The sequence below is a fragment of the Schistocerca gregaria genome, chromosome 4 (genome assembly GCF_023897955.1).
Source record: "Schistocerca gregaria isolate iqSchGreg1 chromosome 4, iqSchGreg1.2, whole genome shotgun sequence".
Classification (NCBI taxonomy): domain Eukaryota; kingdom Metazoa; phylum Arthropoda; class Insecta; order Orthoptera; family Acrididae; genus Schistocerca; species Schistocerca gregaria.
The window spans coordinates 198,660,704-198,686,025 of NC_064923.1; the positions used below are offsets into that span (position 1 = coordinate 198,660,704).

The 25,322-nt window shown below is 41.5% G+C and overlaps 2 protein-coding genes across 3 annotated transcripts in view; one reads left to right on the forward strand and one right to left on the reverse strand.

The window, feature by feature from the left end:
* The window catches only part of LOC126268142 (nucleolar complex protein 3 homolog), a 100,568-nt gene extending 99,135 nt beyond the window's left edge, over positions 1-1,433 (reverse strand). Inside the window, exon 1 of one of the 2 annotated variants that reach the window (XM_049973673.1) lies at positions 1,328-1,433. In XM_049973673.1, coding sequence (XP_049829630.1) covers positions 1,328-1,336 — 9 coding nt within the window. In that variant the 5' untranslated portion in view covers positions 1,337-1,433. The remainder of the gene's footprint in view (positions 1-1,327) is intronic. The other variant, XM_049973674.1, reaches the window with a different exon arrangement.
* A 228-nt stretch (positions 1,434-1,661) lies between these two features.
* LOC126268141 (small G protein signaling modulator 3 homolog) overlaps positions 1,662-25,322 on the forward strand; it is a 183,668-nt gene continuing 160,007 nt past the window's right edge. The window contains exons 1-5 of the mRNA XM_049973672.1: positions 1,662-2,008; positions 16,119-16,330; positions 16,408-16,506; positions 16,620-16,783; positions 16,857-17,067. Of these exons, the coding sequence (XP_049829629.1) occupies positions 1,940-2,008; positions 16,119-16,330; positions 16,408-16,506; positions 16,620-16,783; positions 16,857-17,067 (755 nt within the window). The 5' untranslated portion in view covers positions 1,662-1,939. The remainder of the gene's footprint in view (positions 2,009-16,118; positions 16,331-16,407; positions 16,507-16,619; positions 16,784-16,856; positions 17,068-25,322) is intronic.

A 25,322-nucleotide genomic window follows, 5' to 3' on the forward strand; every position in this document is an offset into this window, starting at 1 on the left:
TACAACCACTTTGAAGCAATGCAAGGTGTGATATTATTATTGATCTTCTGACAGAAGTAAGCCAACTTTTTGCACCTTAGCTGAAATGACAGCAAAATGAAAATAAGCATTTCTGACAGACTCAAATAGGCAATTTTCAGAAGTATTAACAATTACACAATGAGAGGTGCCCATTTCAAAATACAAGATGTCAATGATGGGCTAAATTTGCTTCATTCAACAACTTTAGAGAATAAGATAATGGACCATGGGATTCTCCTTACAAAGTAGTCTTTTACAGCTTGCGTGACAAGGTAGAAATGTGGCTTCGATTGTATCTAACTGATAGAAAACAAAGGGTACCACTTAATCATGGAGATTGTACAAATAGCTGCTTCTGGCAGGGGAAAAGTACCTACAAGAGTGCTGCACAGTTTTGTACATGGTCTCTCACACTTTCCTAATGACCTTCCAGCTGAAACCCAGCCCCCTGCCAAAGCACACACTACATTCCTTTCCATGGGTCTCAAAAACTTCAAGAGGACATAGGATTACAATTCAATGATCAAGGCATACATCAAGAATAGGCCTACGTTTCAAAAATTTTATACCTTCATATTTACAATAAATTAAAATGGTCTTGCCATATCCTAACACAACACCCACAATAAGTCTTCACTGAATGCACTGTATCTCTACATGCAGGTATCTAGCTACAGCTCTATTGATATTCATCATCACTGAGCTGCACTGCTGTAGAATACGGTCTATCAAACTCAGAGGCACTAAAAACAAAGGAAAAGAAATTTGCTTACGTATGGTGAACATTACCAGGTGGTGAACATTACTGAAATAGAAAATGAATGTATCTTTCACTTTAGTCAATCGTATATGTAGTGATACCCAAAATCGCTTTATTTTATTTATTCCAATTACTGGCTATTCTCTGTTCTCAAAATATCGACGATACATGTATGTGAACATATACACAAAGTGTAATGGCAGTCCGCAGATGACAGCACGGATCTGTTAAAAATAATAATTGGAATCAAGGTATTCAAATCAAGGGAGCTCGGCTGTGAGTTTTCCCCGGCTTCCCCATCATCAGTTTCCTTTATGAACTTTTTATAGTAAGACTACGCATCACGTAAAAAATGACTGAACCAGACAACGCGAAATATATCGTGAAATGCTAAGTAGCAGTCGAATTACGACATTACACACCCATCGCCGGTAATACAACTTGCCCCACGTACACTGACAAAAATGGCAACCAAAGGAATAATACTGAATTAAGTCAGTTGAGCATTTCAAACTATCAGAAAAAAATAAACTCGATAAAACTTACAGCAGTCATTCTGTACTCAATAAATTCTCACACAAGCTGTAAACACAACAAAACACACGTGGTTGAACACACTGTTCACAAAGCTAACAGGTCAACAGGAAAACATAAAGATATTTCATTGCTTCTTGACAGTAGAAAGCCAAAGCCACCTAGAGGTGGCGTCACTAACATGAACTGTGGTGGCGTCGACACAGCATCGTATATGTCATATGTATGAATTTCTGTCCATAACAGTAGAAAACTGTAACGAAATAAAATCCTATGATTTGTCTGACTGCTTATGCAATGAAAAGGAGAATTTATTTTTTTTTCAAAAAAAGTGGTTTGTCAACTTGTAATATCTTTGCCATGGGGCAGTAAATGTTTTGAATTTTGTGGGCTTAAGAGATTTGACAGGTGGTGCCTATATAACCATATGTTTTCATTAACAGAGGGTGAAGGCAGGACAGTAACATCAGAATGAGTCGTGACAGTAGCATGATTAAATTTTGACTAGAGGCACTTTAGTTTTACTGTAAATCATTTCGTTGTTGTCATCTTATGTGTGGGTGATCGTGCAGTTTCTCATCCGTGAAGTACAAATAGGCAGTTTTAATTTCAAACTTTTAGACAATGGATATAGCGAAGACATTGTTTGGAACACGTCCTCATGAGGGCTACCAAGGAAAGGAAGACTATAATGTGAGTGTTAACTATTACATACTTCTATGTGAAGAGATTTGTAGTTAATAATCGTCTACGTACATTCTGTAAATTAAGTAACTGATATTGTGATAAATCCGGCTAAAAGCATCCGAATAGAAACATTTTATTTTATTAGATTATTCTGCTAAATACCAAACCGAGCAGGAAAAAATGAATTGCTGGCATAGTTCATATTTTGCTCCACCCTGAGAAACACACAAACTAGTCAGGAAAATTGTTTTTTACATTAACTTTCTGAAATACCGATGGTTGCAGACGCACCAAACACGAATGAAAGCTTGCATGTCATAACAGAAAATAAATTAGCACGACATTGTGATAAGGACCCTTTGAATAAATCGTTGTCATTGTGATAAAGTAAAATTGTCTATATTGTTGGACACGTTCTGGGGCATCAAGGGATAACCAGTTTAGTATTGGAGGGAGGATGAAAGTCGTAGAGGGAAACAGAGATGAATACACTAGGCAGATTCAAAGGGGTAAAGTAGTTGCTCGGAGATGAAGTTTGACTAGTATAGAGAATCATTGAGAGCTGCATCAAAACCAGTCTCTGAACTGAAGACAACAACTGGATTTGAATATTGCAATGGTAGTGAGAAAAATGGATGGAAAGTTGTTACAATTCTTACTTGTCTGTTGATTAGACCTCAAGCATTTAAGCTGAAACATATTAGGGTGTTCCTTTTCTTAAGTAATTTCTTTCTCTTAGTGCATTGGCCAGGAAACTATGCACTCCTACACTCCTTTTCTTAGTTTAACTTTTCCAAAGTTTTCTTCATATTGATGGACTGAATGGAACATACTGTTATTTCAGTGAAATAAAGCATATATCCCACAGTCTTTTTCATTCATCCTACATAGCAGACTTGTAGAAAATGTTAAAAGATTTATTGACTGTATTGAAATCTTGAAAGAATTTAAATACAAGTAGGCCTAACTGTTGCTGAAGACCCTCAATATTTTATTTTAAAAAAACAATTAACAGAAAGCCATTCCAATAATTATATAGGCCTAAATAGTTTTGGCCCAACTTGTTACCTCTGTCTCATTAAAACAGATTATGGCAGTATCGTCAGGTAATATGTTTTTCCTGTAGTACTTCGTGTAGGCCTATGCTACAGATAAGTATGATAGCACCAAAGATTTAACGGGAGAGTCTTCTATCACAATCTAATTCCAATTTTTTCGTGTTATGAAATGCAGATTTTTATTTTTATTTGGTACGTCTGTAACCACAGGTATTTCAAAAAGTTAATGTAAAACTTAATCTGCAAGTTCCTAACTAGTGTACATTTACCATTGAACTGTTTGGTCCCACTTGACATACATTTACAGGCAATATAGGACAACATAGATTATTACTTCTATGTGAACTCGACCAATAAATGAATGAAATTCAACCTTCACAGAATTAATTTTGTATCGTACTCTAACCACAAAAAACATAAAATCGGAAAAGTATTAAAGTTCATAGAAGTATGAGATTGTTATGTTTTGATACCCCAAAATAACCATATATGTCAAAATATTTGACCTGCAGACCTGAAATTTACACCGTAACTTCCATGTGCTGCTTGACTAGTTTAATAAAAAATGCTAAATTTTAGTGAACCAAAATTTTTTAAATTTGAAAATCAGAATTGTTTTTCTTTTAGAAGTGTTGTACACCGGTTGTTACTACAGACACTAAAATTCATGATGCCATTCTGATGTGAACATATGGAATTTTATTTTACTGTGGCTAATTTGCATTGCATACAGCACATAGTTTGCAGGCTCGCTCGGAATTAAATTTGAAATGAAATGAAGTCGTAAATAAACTCCCTTCAGTTTACCAGTTTAAATCTATAGTAAACCATATCATTAAAAAACTGATACAATGAAAGGAATATTCTTTTTATGTTATGTAACTTTAAATTTTATTTTGTGTTTATAGAATGTCTCCGGTATGTAAGAGAACTTAACTTCCACAACTGATGACTATGAATGTTAATAAAAACCACCTCACAGAATGTTTTATTCTGTTTAAACATTCTAAAGTACCATAGAATTGCTGGTGTTATAATTTGAAATTCTCAAAGGCCCAACAAAATCTTGAAAGCCACATATTGAAAGACAAGTACCAAAAACAGCCAATGAAATAGAAAGCTGTGTTATATGCCAGCATGGGCCTCTGTTTTACTGGCTCTTTATGACTCAAACTATATGTTTGTTTTAGAGAAATTTGACTTTTCACAATTTCAGATTAGTGAAATCTGAAGATAAACATTGAATGTGGTCAATGTTAATTACCACATGTAACTGATTACAGCAGAGGCTGTTAAAATAGCTATTTTTTAACAAAGATGGAGATAGTTGGAGCATCTTATGACAATGTCGTCCATAATCTGTTGCTCTTATGTATTATATATGTATTGTTTCCTAGTTTCATTAGCATCTTCCACAGGGAGAAAAATGTAAATACAACTTTGGTTTGTATTAACTAGCACATGTTAATCTAAAAAATCTAAAGTTGGGTGGGAACTACATGCCACTGTAACTAGATTGCAATCAATATGAAGACTTTGTCAGAATATGATTTATTTGAAGCCACACTATATATTACACTTCAATAATTAAAAACTCTGAAGTGACAGTTATCATGAATTTCCTTGAGTTAGGTGACACAGCCTGTCTTGAATTCAGGATGTGTAGTAACTACAGAAACTGCTAAATTCATGGTCAATATGTTAATTTTAAATTTTTTTCCTTGTGTTTGACATTGGACCACTTCATACTGTAACCTGTTCTCTAGAATCTTAATAACATATTGGCTGTATAGGTAGGTGCATTTGTAGGTGTTGAGTTTTTCAACAGGCCAGTGGTTTGGAACATAACATGTGCACTGTTCATTCTGGTTATGATGTTAAATCTTGAAATCTGATTAGTATTTTTCAATTTACCAGTTTAATTTCCGTATTTCATTTACTACACTTTTTACATTCTATGTGGTTTGCAAATTGCAAAATATGGCATACTAAATATGTTCTGTTAGGCCTAATTTATTAATTGAAGTTTTCATTGCTGAATGTTTTCTAAATATGGCTATTGCCTCAGTCTCACTATCTAAAATTCTCAATTTATACTGTGTTAATGTTTCAACGTTTGTATGGAAGTCCTCGTAAATCGTATTGCTTTCAGCTGTTACCTTTATCATTTGCAAATATTTTTGTGAATTTTTGCACAAGTTGAGTTTGATAATGGAAAAAGCTGGTCCATAAATAAAGGTTTTCACTTTACTAGGTGTAGAGTTCTTTGAGGCAGCATTCCCATGTCTTCCTCTGACCTTTTATTAGATTTTCCAGCCACTAATATAGATGTGGATTCAAAATGATTCTGCAACACGGATTTTTCACATTATGGGGTAGTTTTTTAACTCACCTCACTTCTCATTTGATTGAAAATTTCTTCCCAGCAAGTGAGTTTCAAGTTAGGTAGCAGGAAGGAGTCACTTGGGGCTAAATCTGGTGAATAGGGTGGATGGGGAACAAATTCAAAGACCAACTCATGCACTTCATCATTATTACTGATGTGTGTAATGGTGCATTATCCTAGTGAAAGGGCACTTTTCTTGTTTGCCAATATTGGTCTTTATTCAGGCAATGCAAGTTTCAGATGATTCAACAATAAAAAATCAGTGTCCAGTTTTGGTTCTGCCTTTCTCAAAGTAATCCTACAGAATCCCAAAAAGCAGTGCCCATCACCTTGCCAGCTAACAAAATAGTCTCTGCTTTCTTCTGTGAATTTTTGCTGGCCTTTGACTACAGTTTTGACTGAAGTGTGTAATGATAGATCCAGATTTCATCAAATCAAACGAATTGTGATTAAACATTACCAGAAATTGTGTTGAAATGTTGTTCTGAATGCATTTTGGTAGATTTTGATCAATTGAGACATCTGCCCCTTTCTCAGCTTCTTCATAGCCAATTCTCCTTGCAGGATGTTAAGCACTCGCTCAGCTGAGTGGGGCACTCATTGCTCTTTGCTGGGTTCATGCTTCGCTACCATGGGGCCCCAGCCTTTACAGCTAATTTTCCCTTCTGTGCTGCATGTCTATCCTCTTGCTATTCTTTTTCCCCACCCAGGATGTTTTCGAAAATGTGTTCTGCATATTCAGTAGGTGATATCAGAACAGTCTTTCCACTGTTTTTCGTTCCCTTTTTTTTCTCCTATCCTTCCTCTGCTTCAGCATTTGAGATTCCTCTTTTTCTTCTTTCTTCCTATGCGTTCCTGAAGGCCAGCCCATGTGACTGGTAACACGGAATTCCCACTCCCGGGTTGACAGGTAGGATTTATACGTACCCCCTGGTACAGGCCAGGCCCAGGGAGGGTTGATTGCCTGAGCTGCTACCTTCCCAAATTGCCAATTGGTCCCTCTGTCAGGTGTTTCGGTGGTGTGAGGTGAGGTCCACATTTGGAAGGAGCACACCATCGAAGTTGCTGGCAATCGTGCGGGATTTTCTCACAATGAGCCAGTCGTCATCTTCACAGTCAACATCTACCAGATTAAATGGAATGAGGTAAGAGCTCAGACTCTCTCACTGCATGCAATTGCTGGCCATGTGAAATCCTGCTCTCATTTATGAAATGGCACTTTGCTTTTGGAGACTAGTTCTGATCCTCAAGAACAACTACTTGCAGCTACACTCCTCCATAGATGTCCTGTCCGTGTTGAGGCCCATCAAACTCTGAATTCTTCCTGTGGTGTTATTTATGCTAGGCAGCTCAACGGTGTGACTCGGTCAGAAATCCCAATCTATCTCTCTAATCAGGGTGTCATTGCAGTCCCATTGGGTTATGAAAAAGGTTGATGCATTCTTAGTGCCCACACAACTTTCTTTCTCACTTTTGATAGTGGTGCTTCTGTCAATGGTCAAAGCAAGCTATGAAGTTAACACAGTGAGACAGTACATTCCAAACCCGGTGTGCTGCTAGCAATGTCATCGTTACAACCTCACTGGAATGTTTTGTGAACACCTGGCCAAATGTATAACCTGTGGTAAGGATGCTGACAAGGACAGTTGTCTGCCTCCTTCTCCTCACTGTACCAACTGCAATGGTGACAGTGCTGCTTCCTCCTGGGGTTGTCCCATGTATCTTGATGAGGGGGCTCTGCAGGATCTACAGGTGAAGAAAAAAGTGCCTTATCCAGTTACTCAGAAGTTATTGGCTAGTCAGAAAATCTGCGTTCTACCATCCAGCATTTAAGACTGTTCTTGCTACATTTCACTTCACGAAGCACATGGCCACACAGACATGTGACCTCAGCTTCAGCAATGCAGTTGTGAAATAACCCAGTGTCAGGGTAGCACTCCCGTCTCCTCCTCCAGCTGTGAAATGTGCCACCAAACTTTCGCCTCACGGGGTGGAGTCACCTTGTACACAACCGGCAGGCTGGAAAGGACAGAAGAAATACTCCCGTGAAGACTTCCTATGTCCCTCCAGCCAACAAACATCTGAAACTCCCTCTGTCAACCTGAAAGGCTCCAAGAAGTCAAACACAGGCAAACAGTCTTCATCTTCGCCAACTCGGAGATCCTCTTCAAAGGTGTCACCGTGTGGTACCCTCGCCTGGTTGACTTCCGTATACAGTGCACACCACCAACTGTTTTTCTGCCCTGGACTCCGCAGATTGACAGAGGGAGAATGCCAATGCCCCATAGATCTCATGGGGCAGGATCCTCCAGCCTCAGAGCCCTGTAGCAGTGAGCCTTCAAAGGCCAGCACTCGGCAGCCATCGAAGTGACACTCCTTCATTTTTTTTCCCTCCTCCTCTTACCTTGTTATGACTCACCTCCAGTGGAACATTCCCGGCCGATAAAGTGGACTTATGGCTGCTCTTAAAATCGCAGCATCCACTTCTTCTCTGCGCCCAAGAAACAAAATTGTGTCCTCATGACTGCTTTTGAGCTCTCGCATTTCTTACCGGTCTAGTTGCCCACCCCCTCCCAAGGATGTCATTCAGTCTCTTGGGAACTCCACCCGTGATGACATTCATAGTCAACCCATCTCCCCGTCTCCATGACTACCTGGCTTTCGGCTGTTGCAGTCTGCATTTTCCTTCCTCACTTCACTTTTTCCCTTTGTACTGTTTATGTCCCTCTGTCATTCATTGTCACCAGGGCAGACTTCCTCCAGGTTATTAGGCAACTGCATCACCCCTTTCTGCTGCTGAGTGACTTTAATGTGCACCATCCTCTTTGGGTTCTCCCAGAACCTTTCAGAGAGGTGTCCTCTTGGATGATCTTATCAATCACCTTAACCTTATCTACCTTAACACGAGAGCACCCATGTTCCTTTCAGACTCCACTCATACCTACTCTTATTTTGATGTCTCCTTCTGCACTGCCCAGCTTGCCCATCATCGCAAGTGGTCTGTTCTGACAAGTACTCTAGTGGCCATTTCCCATGTTCTACCCAATTGCTGAGTCCTACCACACCTACTTGCACACCCAAATGGCAACATTCTAAGGCTGACTGGAGGCTCTACTCCTCACAGGTAACCTTTGACAAACATCATTTCCCCATTTGCGAAGACCAGGTAGAATATCTTACAAACATTATCCTTATCGTCGTACAATGTTCCATTCCTCGCACTTCCTTTTTTCCACGCCATGTCCCAGTTGTTTGTGGACTGAGATGTTCTATGACACAATTCAAATGCAGAGATGTGCTCTCAGCATTTTCAACCATCATCCTATGATGGCCAACTGCATTCGTTGCAAACAATTGCATACACAATGGCATTGCGTTCTTCGGAATAGCAGAAAAATTAGCTTGATTTCCTTTAGTACTTCTTTCAACAGTTCCACACCTTCTTCCGTGTGTGGGCCAATCTTGGATAGCTGTCTGGAACCAAGGTCCATTCTACAATTTCCTGGGCCGCTACTTTGCGGACATTCTGACACACACCCACTATCACCCTGCCTTCTTCCATTGGAAATGAGTTTGAGGAGGCTCAGGCAATACCCTTATCTTATAATCGTGCTACAATGCCGCCTTAACTGTGAGTGAGCTAGCTTGTGCTCACACTTCATCCCGATCCTCTGCCCCAGGGTTGGATGATAACATTCAGATGCTGCAGAACCTTTCTTTTACAGGTAAGCACTTTCTCCTTCATACATACAGTTGCATCTGGGCACAGGGCACATTTCCCAGATGCTGCGTGCAGCCACTGTTATACTCTTACCTAAGCCTGGCAAGGACAAACACCTTCCTTCTAGGTAACAGCCCATTTCTCTCACCAGCTGTGTTTGCAGGGTGACCGAACATACGATTGCCCGGCTTGAGTCTTGCAATTCACTACTTTAAAGTGCACTGTTCTGCGGTTGACAATCTTGTCACTTCGTCAACTCATGTCATGAATTGTTTTCTGCAGAAATACCAGACTGGGTCCTTTTTTAATTTGGAGAAAGCCTATGACACCTGCTGGAGGACTGGTATCCTCCGTACTCTATACAAGGAGGGCTTCCATGACCACCTGCCCTGTTTCCTTCAGGAATTCTTAAGACAGAGTTTTCAAGATATGTGTGGGTTCTCCCTTGTTGGACACCTTTATCAATGAAAATGGTGTGCCTCAGGACTCTACTTAGTGTCATCCACTTTGCTGTTGTTGTTGATGTTGTTGTGGTCTTCAGTCCTGAGACTGGTTTGATGCAGCTCTCCATGCTACTCTATCCTGTGCAAGCTTCTTCACCTCCCAGTACCTACTGCAATCTACATCCTCCTGAATCTGCTTAGTGTATTCATCTCTTGGTCTCCCTCTACGATTTTTACCCTCCACACTGCCCTCCAATACTAAATTGGTGATCCCTTGATGCCTCAGAACATGTCCTACCAACCGATCCCTTCTTCTGCTCAAGTTGTGCCACAAACTTCTCTTCTCCCCAATCCTATTCAATACTTCATTAGTTAAGAGATCTACCCACCTAATCTACAACATTCTTCTGTAGCACCACATTTCGAAAGCTGCTATTCTCTTCTTGTCCAAACTATTTATTATCCCTGTTTCACTTCCATACATGGCTACACAACATACAAATACTTTCAGAAATGACTTCCTGACACTTAAATCTATACTCGTTGTTAACAAATTTCTCTCCTTCAGAAACTCTTTCCTTGCCATTGCCAGTCTACATTTTATATCCTCTCTACTTCGACCATCATCAGTTATTGTGCTCCCCAAATAGCAAAACTCCTTTACTACTTAAAGTGTCTCACTTCCTAATCTAATTCCCTCAGCATCACCCGACTTAATTCGACTACATCCTGTTATCCTCGTTTTGCTTTTGTTGATGTTCACCTTATATCCTCCTTTCAAGACACTATCCATTCCGTTCAACTGCTCTTCCAAGTCCTTTGCTGTCGCTGACAGAATAAAAATGTCATCGGCAAACCTCAACATTTTTATTTCTTCTCCATGGATTTTAATACCTACTCTGAATTTTTCTTTTGTTTCCTTCACTCCTTGCTCAATATACAGATTGAATAACATCGAGGAGAGGCTACAGGCCCTACTCACTCCCTTCCCAATCACTGCTTCCCTTTCATGCCCCTCAATTTTTATAAGTCACCTGGTTTCTATACTAATTGTAAATAGCCTTTCGCTCCCTGTATTTTACCGCTGCTACCTTCAAAATTTGAAAGAGAATATTCCAGTCAACATTGTCAAAAGCTTTCTCTAAGTCTACAAATGCTAGAAACGTAGGTTTGCCCTTCCTTAATCTAGCTTCTAAGATAAGTCGTAGGGTCAATATTGCCTCACGCATTCCAACATTTCTACGGAATCCATCCTGATCTTTCCAGAGGTCGGCTTCGACCAGTTTTTCCATTTGTCTGTAAAGAATTCGTGTTAGTATTTTGCAGCTGTGGGTTATTAAACTGATTGTTCGGTAATTTTCACATCTGTCAACACATGATTTCTTTGGGATTGGAATAATTATATTCTTCTTGAAGTCTGAGGGTATTTCACCTGTTTCATACATCTTGCTCACCAGATGGTACAGTTTTGTCAGGACTGACTCTCCCAAGGCCATCAGTAGTTCCAATGGAATGTTGTCTACTCCGGGCGCCTTGTTTCGACTCGGGTCTTTCAGTGCTCTGTCAAACTCTACACGCAGTATCGTATCTCCCATTTCATCTTCATCTACATTCTCTTACAATTCCATAATATTGTCCTCAAGTACATCGCCCTTGTATAGACCCTCTATATACTCCTTCCACCTTTCTGCATTCTCTTCTTTGCTTGGAATTTGGTTTCCATCTGAGCTCTTGATGTTCATACAAGTGGTTCTCTTACCTCCAAAGGTCTGTTTAATTTTCCTGTAGGCAGTATCTATCTTGCCCTTAGTGAGATAAGCCTCTACATCCTTACATTTGTCCTCTAGCCATCCCTGCTTAGCCATTTTGCACTTCCTGTTGATCTCATTTTGGAGACGTTTGTATTCCTTTTTGCTTGCTTCATTTACTGCATTTTTATATTTGCTCGTTTCATCAGTTAAATTCAATATTTCTTCTGTTACCCAAGGATTTCTACTAGCCCTCGTCTTTTTTTCCTACTTGATCCTCTGCTGCCTTCACTACTTCATCCCTCAAAACTACCCATTCTTCTTCTACTGTATTTCTTTCCCCCATTTCTGTCAATTGTTCCCTTATGCTCTCGCTGAAACTCTGTACAACCTCTGGTTCTTTCAGTTTATCCATGTCCCATGTCCTTAAATTCCCACCTTTTGCAGTTTCTTCAGTTTTAATCTACAGGTCATAACCAATAGATTGTGGTCAGTCCACATCTGCCCCTGGAAATGTCTTAAAATTTAAAACCTGGTTCCTAAATCTGTCTTACCATTATATTATCTATCTGATACCTTTTAGTATCTCCAGGGTTTTTCCGTGTATACAACCTCCTTTCATGATTCTGAAACCAAGTGTTAGCTATGATTAAGTTTTCCTCTGTGCAAAATTCTACCAGACGGTGTCCTCTTTCATTTCTTAGCCCCAATCCATATTCACCTACTATGTTTCCTTCTCTCCCTTTTCCTACTGCCGAATTCCAGTCACCCATGACTATTAAATTTTCGTCACCCTTCACTATCTGAATAATTTCTTTTTTATTTCATCATACATTTCTTCAATTTCTTCGTCATCTGCAGAGCTAGTTGGGATGTAAACTTGTACTACGGTAGTAGGTGTGGGCTTCGTATCTATCTTGGCCACAATAATGCGTTCACCATGCTGTTTGTAGTAGCTTACCGGCATTCCTATTTTCCCATTCATTATTAAACCTACTCCTGCATTACCCCTATTTGATTTTGTGTTTATAACCCTGTAGTCACCTGACCAGAAGTCTTGTTCCTGCTGCCACTGAACTTCACTAATTCCCACTATATCTAACTTTAACCTATCCATTTCCCTTTTTAAATTTTCTAACCTACCTGCCCGATTAAGGGATCTGACATTCCACGCTCCGATCCGTAGACCGCCAGTTTTATTTCTCCTGATAACGGGATCCTCTTGAGTAGTCCCCGCCCGGAGATCCGAATGGGGGACTATTTTACCTCCAGAATATTTTACCCAAGAGGATTCCATCATCATTTAATCATACAGTAAAGTTGCATGCCCTCGGGGGAAAAATTACGGCCGTAGTTTCCCCTTGCTTTCAGCCGTTCGCAGTACCAGCACAGCAAGGCCGTTTTGGTTATTGTTACAAGGCCAGATCAGTCGATCATCCAGACTGTTGCCCTTGCAACTACTGAAAAGCTGCTGCCCCTCTTCAGGAACCACATGTTTGTCTGGCCTCTCAACAGATACCCCTCCGTTGTGGTTGTACCTATGGTATGGCTATCTGTATCGCTGAGGCACGCAAGCCCTTCCACCAACAAGGTCCGTGGTTCATGGGGGTCCACTTTACTATCACCATTAATTGTATTGTGGCCTGTCTGCTGTCGGGCATATCCAGCTTACTTTTCGCTGATGATTTTTGTCAACTATTGCAGTTTGCCATGGACTTGGCTCCTTGAACAGCTTCTTCAGCGATGTCTCTATTATTATTACTCATGGAACATCAATAGTAAATAGCTTATGCTTTTCCACTGAAAAACCTGTTTGTATGAATTTCTGGCAGTGCAATTGGTTTCTTCCACCATCTTTACATCTTGGGCTTGTTGCTCTTAAGTCCATTGAAACTACAGAATTCCTGGGGCACATTCTTGATAGGAAACTTTCTTGGTCCTCCCATGTGTCTTACCCGGCCACCCACTGTATGTGATCCCTAAATGTCCTCCATGTCGTCAGCGATACTTCATGGGGAGCGGATTGGACCACCCTCCTCAGTTTGAATCAGTACCTTGTCCATTTGAAACTAGACTATGGATGTTTTGTTCATGCATCTGCCCCTCTTGTGTCATCTCAAAACTTTCCACCAGTTTTAGCATCCATTTGGCCTTCTACACCATCCTGGTTTAGTCTGCTTGCTGAAGCAGCCGAACTGCTGCTATTATATCACCGTGACTTTCTACTTGGCAGGTACACGTGTCGTTTGTCTGCTGTGGCTGACCACCCATTCTACGCTTCCTGCTTTGATGCCTCCTTTTGTTGCCAGAATGGAACTAACACCCTCTTCTGTTACCACCTTGAGTTAACTTTCGGCTTTTGCTCTGGCAGCGTAACTCCATGCACCTACCACTTTCCTGATAAGTATGAACACTTCACCATCTTGGCTTTGTGCAGCAACCTGTGTTAACCTTGGCCTTCATTTGATTCACTGTAAGTTTCACAACCTTCGCATGGAAATTCACAGTAGTACATGTGTGTACAATGATGGTGCTGGGTGTCTCTTCATTATTGGCCCCAACAATTTTCAGTGTCTGCTTCTGGAACACTGCTCAGTAATTACAGCAGAGCTCTTAGCACTGTATCAGGCCGTGCAGTACATCTGGTGACACGGGCTTTTCAATTGCGTCATCTGCTCAGACTCTCTGTACCCTTCAGAGCCCCAGTGTGCTATACCGTCTATCCCTTTGTGCAATGGGTACAGGAAAGCTGTCACTTGCTCACCCTTCATGGAGCCACTGGGATGTTTATGTGGGTTCTTGGTCATGTCGGCCTGACAGGAAATGAGTCCACTGACACTGCTGCCAAGGCTGCAGTCCTCACACCTCGGCGCAAGTTCTTCCACTCCCTCTGATGATCTTTGTGTTGCCGTCTGCCAGCAGGTGAGGTCCGTTTGGCACCACCACTGGTTTCTCCCTTCATGGGAACAAGCTCCAGGGTATTAAGCCTCTCCGATCAGCTTGAACAACCTCCCCTCGTTGCGAAGAGATAATTTTAACTAGGTTACATATTGGCACTGTCTTTTTAGCCATCACTATTTAAGTGGTGCTCCCACACCACTATATGCTCATTGCCGTCCACCTGACAGTTCACCGTGTCCTGAAGGAACGCCCTTTTCTAAATCACTCTTGTTCTCATTTATGTTTGCCATCTGAGATATTGGCCGTTTTAGCAAACACCACACAGGCTGTCACTCTTGTTTTCTGCCATAACATGGTGAAGGACATTTAATCTATAGTTCAGGTCCTCCATTTCACTGTGGCATGTTTGATGGTTCTTTCTCCAAGTCCCTGTTTCTAGCTATCTTTCCTTCTGTTGCTCGGGTTTAAAGTATAGCCATTTTTAAGCTAGTGCTCTCTCTCTCTCTCTCTCTCTCTCTCTCTCTCTCTCTCTCTCTCTCTCTGACATGGATGCATATGTCCCTAGTTTTTTTGTGCTCTAAAACAAAACAAACCAACAAAAATTATGCAACAATATTGACAGGGTTCATGATACACCCCACATCCGAAGTCAAGGGGACACTTTCCTGACTGAAGGAATGATAGTGCAGCATGGGAAGTAGGTTAACGATACTATTTAATTATCTCTGATTCATTTACCTTAATTGCATTAATTATGCATAACATGTCAATTGGTGTACTAAAATTGTATATTTCATTAGTTGAAAATGTGCCTCATGCTGACCAAATATGCCATGGAGTAAATGGTACATGTTGCCAAGGTGCAGCTGTTCAGAAAATTCTGCAGCTCTCCATACTGAAAGGATACCACTGTTGGTTTTGTTACTACGGTACTCCAACAGTTGAAAAGGAAAAAGAGGAAAAAAGATTACAGGACTGGCTGTATCTGATGCAAAAAGTTAAGATTGCAGTATAATTAATATTGGTAATATTGGAAACATAAATGGGGGGGGGGGGGTATAAGAAATAATTGTATGCTGCAGAGTTTTCATGTAAGGAAAGATTATGGCTGAACGTTTTGTTGGTGAGGTTAGAGAAGCAGCACAAGCTGATTGTCAAAAAATAAATGTACTAGGCTGTTATTTTGTGTAATTGATTTAAGGGGAACCACAAAAACCTTATTCTTTATGGCCATAAAGATTTGAAGCCTGCTCTTGTCCTTTAATTGGCCGGCTACTTGAAGCTGCCAATGGCCTTGCCGCAGTGGTAACACTGGTTCCTGTCGGATCACTGAAGTCAAACACTGTCGGGCTGCGCTAGCACTTGGATGGGACCAACTGGTCTGCCGAGCACTGTTGGCAAGTGGGGTGCACTCAGCCCTTGCTAGGTAAACTGAGGAGCTACTTGATTTAGAAGTAGTGGCTCCAGTCTTGTAAACTGGCATACGGCTGGGAGAGCGGTATGCTGACCACATGCCCCTCCATATCCGTTTCCAGTGACACCTGTGGGCTGAGGATGACACGGCAGCCGGTCGGTAACATCGCGCCTTCCAAGGTGGTAGGAAAATGCTTAACACTACAGATAGGCTGTCAAGTTTCACTAACAGCAACTAAAAAGTTCTTAATGTTAGTATGTTGTGTTTGGTAGTGAAAAATTACTTAGTGATCTTAGGTACTACTTAGTGTTCATGAGGAGCAAAAGTGGAATAGTTGCACATTAATAAAATCCACATTGATTTAACTTCTCAACTGTAAATAGCTGAGATACACATTTGTGATGGACAATAATCTATAATTTTTAAATCCATGTTGCCTTAACAGGAGAAAGTAGAGACAGCATTGTCTGAAGATGATGGTGAGGGAGAGCTGTCTTATGTGGGAGAGGTGTCTGAAGGTATCAGTATAATGGCTGAAGGAGTGACTCCAACTCCAGGAGGTCCTTTCTCTGCCTTAACACCCTCCATGTGGCCACAAGATATTCTCAGCAAACTTGGACAGCAACCAGATGATCCAAATTCACAGCCAGATTACAGGTTTTTATAATGACATTACTTTAATCCATTTTAATTAAAAAAATTTAATGTGCCCACCAGATATTGTCTGATTCCAGGTTTGATGAATTTGGCTTTCGTGTGGAGGAAGAAGATGGTCCAGAACAGAGTTCAAAGAAACTATTAAGCATTCCATTTGTAGAGGATCCACAGCAGAGGTATATCATACTTAGTAGGCCATATAAACTCCATCTAAACTTAAATTTCTTTCACCAGAGTGCAATTAGATTTGTATACTTGTCAGACGTAATCAAATGTGACTTGTTTCCAGGTTGCAATGGGTAGCTCATTTAGAATTTAGTCACAATAAGGAAGTATGTGATCTGACATGGGACAAAGTAGATGTCACACTTCCCCGAACAGAGAAACTTCGGTCTATGGTACTTGCTGGTATACCTCACTCGTTAAGACCACAAATGTGGATGAGGTTGTCAGGTAAGTTGTCAGAGAACAAGAGTGTAGAATGTAGAAACTTGCTCCTATAAAATATAATCTTAATTTGTTTCAGGAGCACTTCAGAAAAAAATGTCATCTGAAATGTCCTATAAAGATATTGTAAAAGCATCAAGTAATGATGCTCTCATGACTTCAAAACAAATCGAGAAAGATATACTGAGGACAATGCCAGCAAATGTGTGTTTTAGTCACTTAACTAGCACAGGAATTCCTCGTCTGAGAAGAGTGCTGAGAGGACTTGCATGGCTGTATCCTGATATAGGGTTTGTTAATGCCCCTATATATTAATTTTTTTATTCTATGTGCACTTTAGTGCTGGTTTTACAGTCTACTGCCATTTTTACTTTAGCTATTAATTCTCATAATACAAAGCTGTCTTGAAGGAAATTGATTGGTTGCACTACAGCAAAATATTTTATCAGATTCTGAATGCCAGTGGTATTTTATTTGTAGATTTAAGGGGAAAAATTATTGGTTGTGGAATTAATCTTGCTAGCCCAAAAATATGTAAGGAATTTCACAAACCTACTGTGACAGTGGCATATGGAAAATTTTTAAATGCTGTAACTGATTGCAAGTATTTGTTCGTTCAGTTACTTGATTCCATCATTTTGATCATTTTCAGAATGATTTGTCTTCATGAAGTCAACAAAGAAAGGAATTAAAATATGTAACCATTAGAAACATTGCCACATGAAAGAAAATCATAATAAAATAGGAACTGTGTGTCCCATGATGCCATGTCATTGCTGTGCTTAAAACACCAGTGCAAACGGCTAAGGGGGTGTGGCCACTAGATATTGTTGGCTAACTACTAAGCACAGTACGCAACTGAATATCCAAGATTATGGGACATCTGTGGTTACTATTTCATCATAATTTTACATCATGAGACTGCCACTTACAGCTACATACAAGGGATGAGTGAAAGTAATTTCGTTTCTATTTTGAAACAGAAAATAGTACACCAGGTGTCACCAGCACCATAGGAGTCCACTTCCATTGTCGGTTATGTGATGGAAGGGATGTCAGTGGAGGAGGAATGACACGCACTGAGTGCCAAACGAGAGAATAGCTGCAGACCAGTGTGCTTGATGTTAGAGTGTAAATCACAATGGCTGCTAAAAACATAGTTTCCAATGGAAGTGCTTGCTGTTATGTGGTATGAATGAGCACATGCTACTAGGGTGTCCATCATCCATGAATCACTACAAACTGTGTATGGTTAGGAGTTCATGTCTTGTCAGATGGTTGGTCACTAATGTTGCATGTTCAGCTAAGGAAGTTAGTGTGGATGATGAAGGTTGAAGTGAATGTCCTTCCACATCCACAAATAAAAACATTGCTAGAGAACAGGAAATGTTGAGGTGGAGCAAGCTTTGTGACATTTCCTAGCATCACAGGGCACAGAGTTTTTACCAGAGTGGTTTCTTCAAATTGATTGCACTCTGACAAATGTCTGAATGTTGGTTGTGACTAAGTCAAAAAATAGTGCAAGATGTATAGTTAAAGATGCCATGGTCTCTTTCTGACTATAAAGTTTCTTTATGAAAAACAGTGACAAAACTTACGTTCCAGGAGTTCCTGATATTTTTATTGCTTTTTCTGTTAACTTCATGAAGAGAGATCGGTCAGAAGACAGTCAAAAAGGTTGAAACTGGTAATTGAATAAGCAAATATTTACAATCTGTGACTGTTGTGGCATTTACAATATTTTTTTTTTCTTTACCTTAAATTGGCCTGATGCTAGATTTCCATGGGGTCTGATAAGTACTGCCAGTCATCTCTCGCCATAAGCTTTGAGCATGCTTCAGAGCCCAATATACAGCAAATTCGTGGAACGTTGTCCCTCGCAGGGAAAAAGCTCAACCCTCACTCTCGAGATGTACTGCTCGCTGATGATATGCATGGCTGTTGAGATGGAATAGTTGTTAGTGGGCAACCTCTGGAGAACTTACCACACCTCAGTTGTATACAGCCATCAGGATGTGATCTGTTACATAATACTGAAGGAGTCTGTGTAATCCCCAAGATTGGAGGTGCTCGGGGCTGTGCCCAGGAAGACTTCTATTCCCATAGCTGCTCCTGGGACCAGAATGGATCCTTAAAGATCTCCTCTTCATCCTCCCAGCAGAAAGGGTGTGCTGTTGGTATGTACCAATGCCCAATCAAACATGAGGGCTAGTGTAGCCAGTCCTCCAATCTTGGGGATTACACACACTCCTTCAGTATTATGTAACAGATCACATCCTGATGGCTGTATAACTAAATGGAAAGAGGGAACTTTGATAAAGTTTCACCTTTTACATACAAAAACGTTTAAAGGGAATGACTAAAAAATTTAAGATCTGTCAAATGCTTGCAAAAGGGGACCCTGCTGGTAGAAACATCTAATTCCCAACAATTGAAGAACATGAAAAAAGCTAAATGCCTCGGAGTACGCAATAGGTGAACTGCACACCACCTGGAACTGTAGTAAAGGTTCACTATCTTCCAGGGATCTGGTTGACATTCCCTGAGAGGAACTGAAAGCAGTGGTTCCAGGAAAGCATTGTTGATGTACATGGCATATTGAAATGTGTGGATGGCAGTCTCGTGAAATTTGACTCGGTATAAATGACTTTCAGCAGGATAACACTTCCAGAACACATTCAGCCTGGTTTCCTCTGCCTCAGTGTGGTGCAGCCCTTCCCCCCACCCCACTCCCACCCCTAACCAACCGCACTGTGCTTTACATGCCATGTTTTGGTTGTAAGGGAGAACCCATTTGTGGCAAATGTGGTAAAGCTGCCCACGATGGTGTTGCTTGCTCATCTCCTTGAAAGTGCGTAAACTGCCACGGGGCTCGCCCCACGGGGCTCGCCCTGTCTTGTGTAGGGACTGCAATGTCTTCCTCAAAGAAAGGGAGATACAGGAGATCAAAACAACTAAGCGTATCTTGTATGGTGAGGCCAAAAAGATTCGTAAGGCTATACAGCCCACGAAGTTTGCTACCTCCTTTGCATCTTTTCTTAAATGGCCAGTTCAGAAGACATATGCTGCTACCCAAATGGAGGTTGCTAGTGTCAGCACTAGTACCTGCATTTGCCAGTGCTTTGATGCTGCTGCAATTACTTCAAAGTCTACACTTCCACCCAGAACAGCAGTCAAGGCCATGGTCACTGATGTTGCAGAGCTTCCTGCTCCTCCAAATATTGTCTGGTACACCATCCACTGCTGTCACTACTCCTCCCACTTTTTGTGGCACTGAAGCCTACCCAGGGCAAAAAATCAAAGGCCAAGCTTCCACCTTCAATGGAGTTTGGAAGTAAACAGTCCGATGATGGCAACATAGTCTTATCTGATGTCTCTCTTGACTGTTCGGTAGTTGGATTGGGGCAGCCATCTCGCCCCAAGACTGAGCCCCCACCCATTACGGGCTCCATGTGTGACAGAAAGACACTGAAAGTGCAACCCGTAGGAAAAATGGCTCCCACATTACAGTGAAACATTAATGGGTTCAGGACACACGTAGAGGAACTGAAACTGCTAGCACAGGAAGGCCCCCCTGTGCCTTTGTTTATTGTAAACACATTTTAAACCCACTGACACCCTTGTGCTTTTAATTGAAAGGATGACCTGACTGGGGTCAGAGCCAAGGGTAGCGTTGCTGTGTTTGTCAATATTGTGCATTACTCATCTGCTCACCCCCTGGCTACTGACCTGCAAGCAGCTGCTGTTGAAATCCGCGTGTGTTAAGGGCTCACTATTGGCTCACTGTATCTACTTCCACAAGATGCAGTAGATTCTGGAGCTCTCGTAAATCTTATGAAACAACCCCCATGACTGTTTGTTACTGGGAGACTTCAATGCCCATCATGTCTTGTGGGGGCTTGACCTGTACTTGGCCTCGGGTTGGGTTCTGGAGAGCCTCATGTCATCTAATGAGGTGTGCTTCCCCAACACAGTTACTCACATTCATGTGTGTACTGTTACTGGGTCATTTTCACCCATTGACCTCTCTGCTCTCAAGTTTGACGTCAGATCCAACAATTCTGAGTCTTATAACTACCCGTTCTTCATGTGGGACCTAAAATTGGCCCTGCCTGAGAATCGTGGTAGTGCACTTGGTCACAACCAAATCCAGTAGTGCTTACTTAAACATTTGTTAGCATTGTCAAAGGAAATCATCCTTGAGTGTTTTAATTTTATATTGTAGACAGATAACTTCCACAACTTGTGGTGAGAGGCAATTTTGATATCACTCCTTGAAGCAAGAAAGGATTGCACATGTCCCAGTAGTTATCAGTGTCGCCTTAATGAAAGGTGCAGGAAAGATGCTCCAGTTAATGGTTAACCATCATCTGGTCTGGTTGTTGAAGGCCAGGCAATTCCTTAGTTGCTCCTCGTGTGGATTCCAGAGATTTTAGTCCACTATCGACAACACGACCCAGCTAGAGGCAGCTACTCGGCAGGTTTTCCTCAATAGACTTCCCTGTACCGACATATACTTTGGTATCATTAAGGTGTATGTTACTACTTGGAGACACAGTATTCTCACACTGCATGGCCAACTCCCCATCTTCGTATGGTCTTTCCTATATCTGCAATCTAAGTTCCAAGTTGGCACTGTGTGTGCACACACGCGCCTTGTGTGCTTGTGCTTGCATTTTCATCATTCTTGTCATATTTTTGTACTCATTTTCATAGATCTGGAACCCAGAACCCAGAGGGCACTGGATATTATAAAATGCCTTAGCCACAGGTCTTGGGAGCAGACAGGGTATGTCTGCTCCATTTGTATAGGACTTTTGTGCCTTCATGGCTAGACTGTGGACGTGGGATATGGGTCATTGAAGCCTTCTTACTTGAAGTTTGACACTATCTACTGTGAGGGTATTAGACTGGCTTTGGGCGCTTACAGGACCATTCCTAACCAGTCGCTGTGCTGAGGCTGGGGAATCGCCAATCATCATCCAGTGGCAGCTCCTTATGGTGCGTCAGACTTAAAATATCTTCAAAGCTCTGAATTCACCTATATATCGTACTGTTGCTCATCCACTTCTGGCAAACCTTGTCTCTCATTGTCCAAAAGCAACAAGGCCATTTGGTATCTGTGTGTAGCGTGTGCCGGAGCCACTTGGTGTGGAGCACGTTGTCGCGTCCCAAGCGTGGGTTTTGCGAGGGATTGAGCGACACGGTTCGTAAACGGGAATTAGCCGGTTGACCTAATTGAGAGGGAGACTTTTGATCTGGCTAAGATGTTAAATTCCCTGGTGTGAAGGTACAAGGCTAGGATGTTGTTAGAAGTAAACTCGTATGGACGTTATAAAAGTTCTAATTTATTCATAAAGAATACAGATCACCCTAACTGCGTAGTGATTGTACCTACAGAATAGCCAAGCCCATTACAGAGACGGTGACTGACTTCCACCGTTCTGGCTGCCTGATAGAACTTTCCAGCACTTTGCTGCCCACACTAGCACCCTACGTCAGAGTCCCGCGGTCGCTGCCTAAACGTTCATCGGCGACTATCTCCAACTGTCTGCCTGCAGCCCGCCCTCAGCCCAAGTCGGCTGCTACTCACGCTGACTACCGTCGCTGCCTAAACCCGAGAGAGAGAGAGAGAGAGAGAGAGAGAGAGAGAGAGAGAGAGAGAGAGAGAGAGAGAGAGAGAGAGAGAGAGAGAGAGAGAGAGAGAGAGAGATCCCCGGAGTGGCGTGCCTCCGAGTTTTGTTAGCTCTTCCCCTTCGACCCCGCCAGCGCTTGGCATGACGTAGCGTCGAGTGCAACTTTTCCTTATTAGGGATTGTTTTAGTATTAACTTCAGTACTTTTCTTCAGAAGCTGGGTGGAGGGGTAGAGGGGCCTCTCCCTATATGGTCACGCACTGCGTCCTGAGCCCTTCATTGGCTCCTCATGACGTAGTGCGGTCCCCACCTAGGGCCCTCTTTCTTTCTCTCTCCGCTCCCAGACTTCTCCCTCTAGCCAAGAGTGTTGATACTGTAAGTTATTGCTTATTAAGGGACCTGCCCAGAGCGCCCTTTTTATCTTAATAGCTGAGTCTGCTTCCTTGCTTATCACGCGCAGCTGCCTGGCTGCTTGGACCGCCGCCTCGGCTATCTGGCTGCGTCGTTATCTTTTGTGACCCCTCTGACACGCCTGGCGTCCCCTGTTAACTCTATCTCCCCGTATGATTTCTGGTGTATCGTCTGAGAACAACTGCATTTAGACTTGGCTTTTCTGCGGTTACAACAACGTCCAACCCCAATTCTAGGGTTTTTAACCACCTACCACGATGTTCACTACAGAGGCCCATGGTAATTTTGAATTTAGTGCAGTACAGGAGACATTGCACACCTGCATGTGTTTCTAATACTTTATTTATGCCATTTTAACTGAGCACCACAACTGTACATCGGTCTTTATGGATGGGTCAAAACAGGGAGACTTTATTGGTTTCCCTGAGTGTGCCCTTAAGGTCAGACTACCTTAAGACTTTACTGTAATCGACACCGAACTGTAAGTGATCTTGTGGGTACTGGAGCAGATGAGATGTTCTTAAAGTGCTAAATTCGTTGTCTGCTCAGTTTCTCTCTGTGTCCTTCACTACAACAGCTTGTGAAGGATGTACATTTATGTTGGGTACCAGGTCGTACGGGTATTGTGGGGAATGAAATGGTAGATGCAGCAGCCAAGGATATATGTTACGATCCTCAGTTAGTCCAGTGTGAATGCTACCTCCTCACTGTTAATGTACAGAGATTTGTGTTGAAGGGAAGATGAGCAGCTGGAAATGACTAATAATAAGCTGCATCTAGTAAAACCCACTAGGTAGCCATGGCATACCTCCTTCCAGCCTTAAAGATGGGATAGGTCCTTCTTACTTGTCTACGCATAGGCAACAATCCTGTGGTGCATGGCTTCTTGCTCCGGCACGACGACTCGTCAGTGCATCGTGCTTATGGTGTACGGAAGTTCACGGTGCGCCACATTTTATCAGAATATTTTATTTTCAGACCAGAGATCAATGTCAGATTTGGTCCCCTATTTTAAATGTCATTGAAACAAATGTGGTTAGTTTTAAGGTTTTGTAATTTGTCCAACTCCTTTCCACAAAATTTACAGAGATTTTCTTAATGTGATAACAGGGGTGACTGGATCTTTGTAAATGGTGAGCCAGTCACGTTTCCCTGTGCCTTTCTGTTTTCATCCATGTTTAGCACCTTTCACCCTTCCCCATTAAGGCCTGAGAGATAGAGCGACTGTTTAGGTCCTTGCAAGTGAGGTGGGATTGAGTGAGTGTCATTTTATAGGCTTCCTTCTCACTGTGTGAGAACAATTTTGATTACTTTATCCTTATTTGTTTCTTTTAATACATGTAAATGCACTGATAACCTTGATGCTGAGTGCCTGTAAGCACCACGTGCATGTATGTGCACACACTAGATTTCCTCTCTAGTCTACCCTACACCAAACTGTTCATCTCTACATAACTGCTGCTATGTCCATAAAGACCTCAATGTTGTTTGGCCTTGGTTTCACTCTGCAATTTTACCCATGCTCCTTCCCCTAAGTTACCAAGTTAACTATTCCTTTGTGTCTTAGGATATGTATTATCAACATCCCTTGTGCTTTGTAACTTTCTTTCTGTAATCCTTCACTATGCAGCCAATCTACTCATCTAATAGTCAGCAGTCTCTATAACATCTCATTTCAGTAGTTCCTATTATCTTCCTATGTTAACTATCATCCACATTGTCTTTTTTTTTATTACTGGAAAAATCCTGTAAGAAATGACGTTACAGATACACATAAAGATAGTTTTTAAAGCTCAAAATAATTAGTTACAAATCTTTGAAGATCACCATGAATAAAATTCTGAGTATACTCATGCCCTGGACTGTGACTGAAACATCCTGAAACTTTGTCATTTCTTAGTTTCTGTGTATCTATGAAGTCGGACCATGTATTTCACAGTGGTTTCCTGTGAACAGAAACCATGGAGAACAGTGGAAGTATTTCTTGGACTGCAACGAGAGTGAGAGCGTACAGAACAAAGGCTGAAAGTGTACATTTTGTTAAATATCGAAAGCTGCAAACAGTAAAAAAAAAAAAAAATCTAGTAGCAACCACCTCAAGTAAAAATAAGACAGTCAGGTTAAAAGTGTAGGACCATGTGTTTTTAAGTGGCCAAACAATTGAGTAATTATCAGTGCTGAAATACGTATAAGTGAGGTATAATTTTTTAAGAGCTATTGTTTAACATTTCTTCCACAAATATTGGTATTGCTATTGCTTCTGCATTTTATATCCTCTCCACTTCAGTTATTTTGCTGGCTGAATAGAAAAACTCACCTGCTGTTTTGTCCCATTTTCAATTAAACTACCCTCAGAACCATCTGATCTAATTTGATTACAGTCCAGTGGCTTCATTTTACTTTTGACATTCTTCTTTTAACTTCTGTCCAAGATGGCCCTTCAGTTCTACTGACTCAGTCCTTTGCTGTCTGACAGCATTACAATTTTTGGCAAACCTA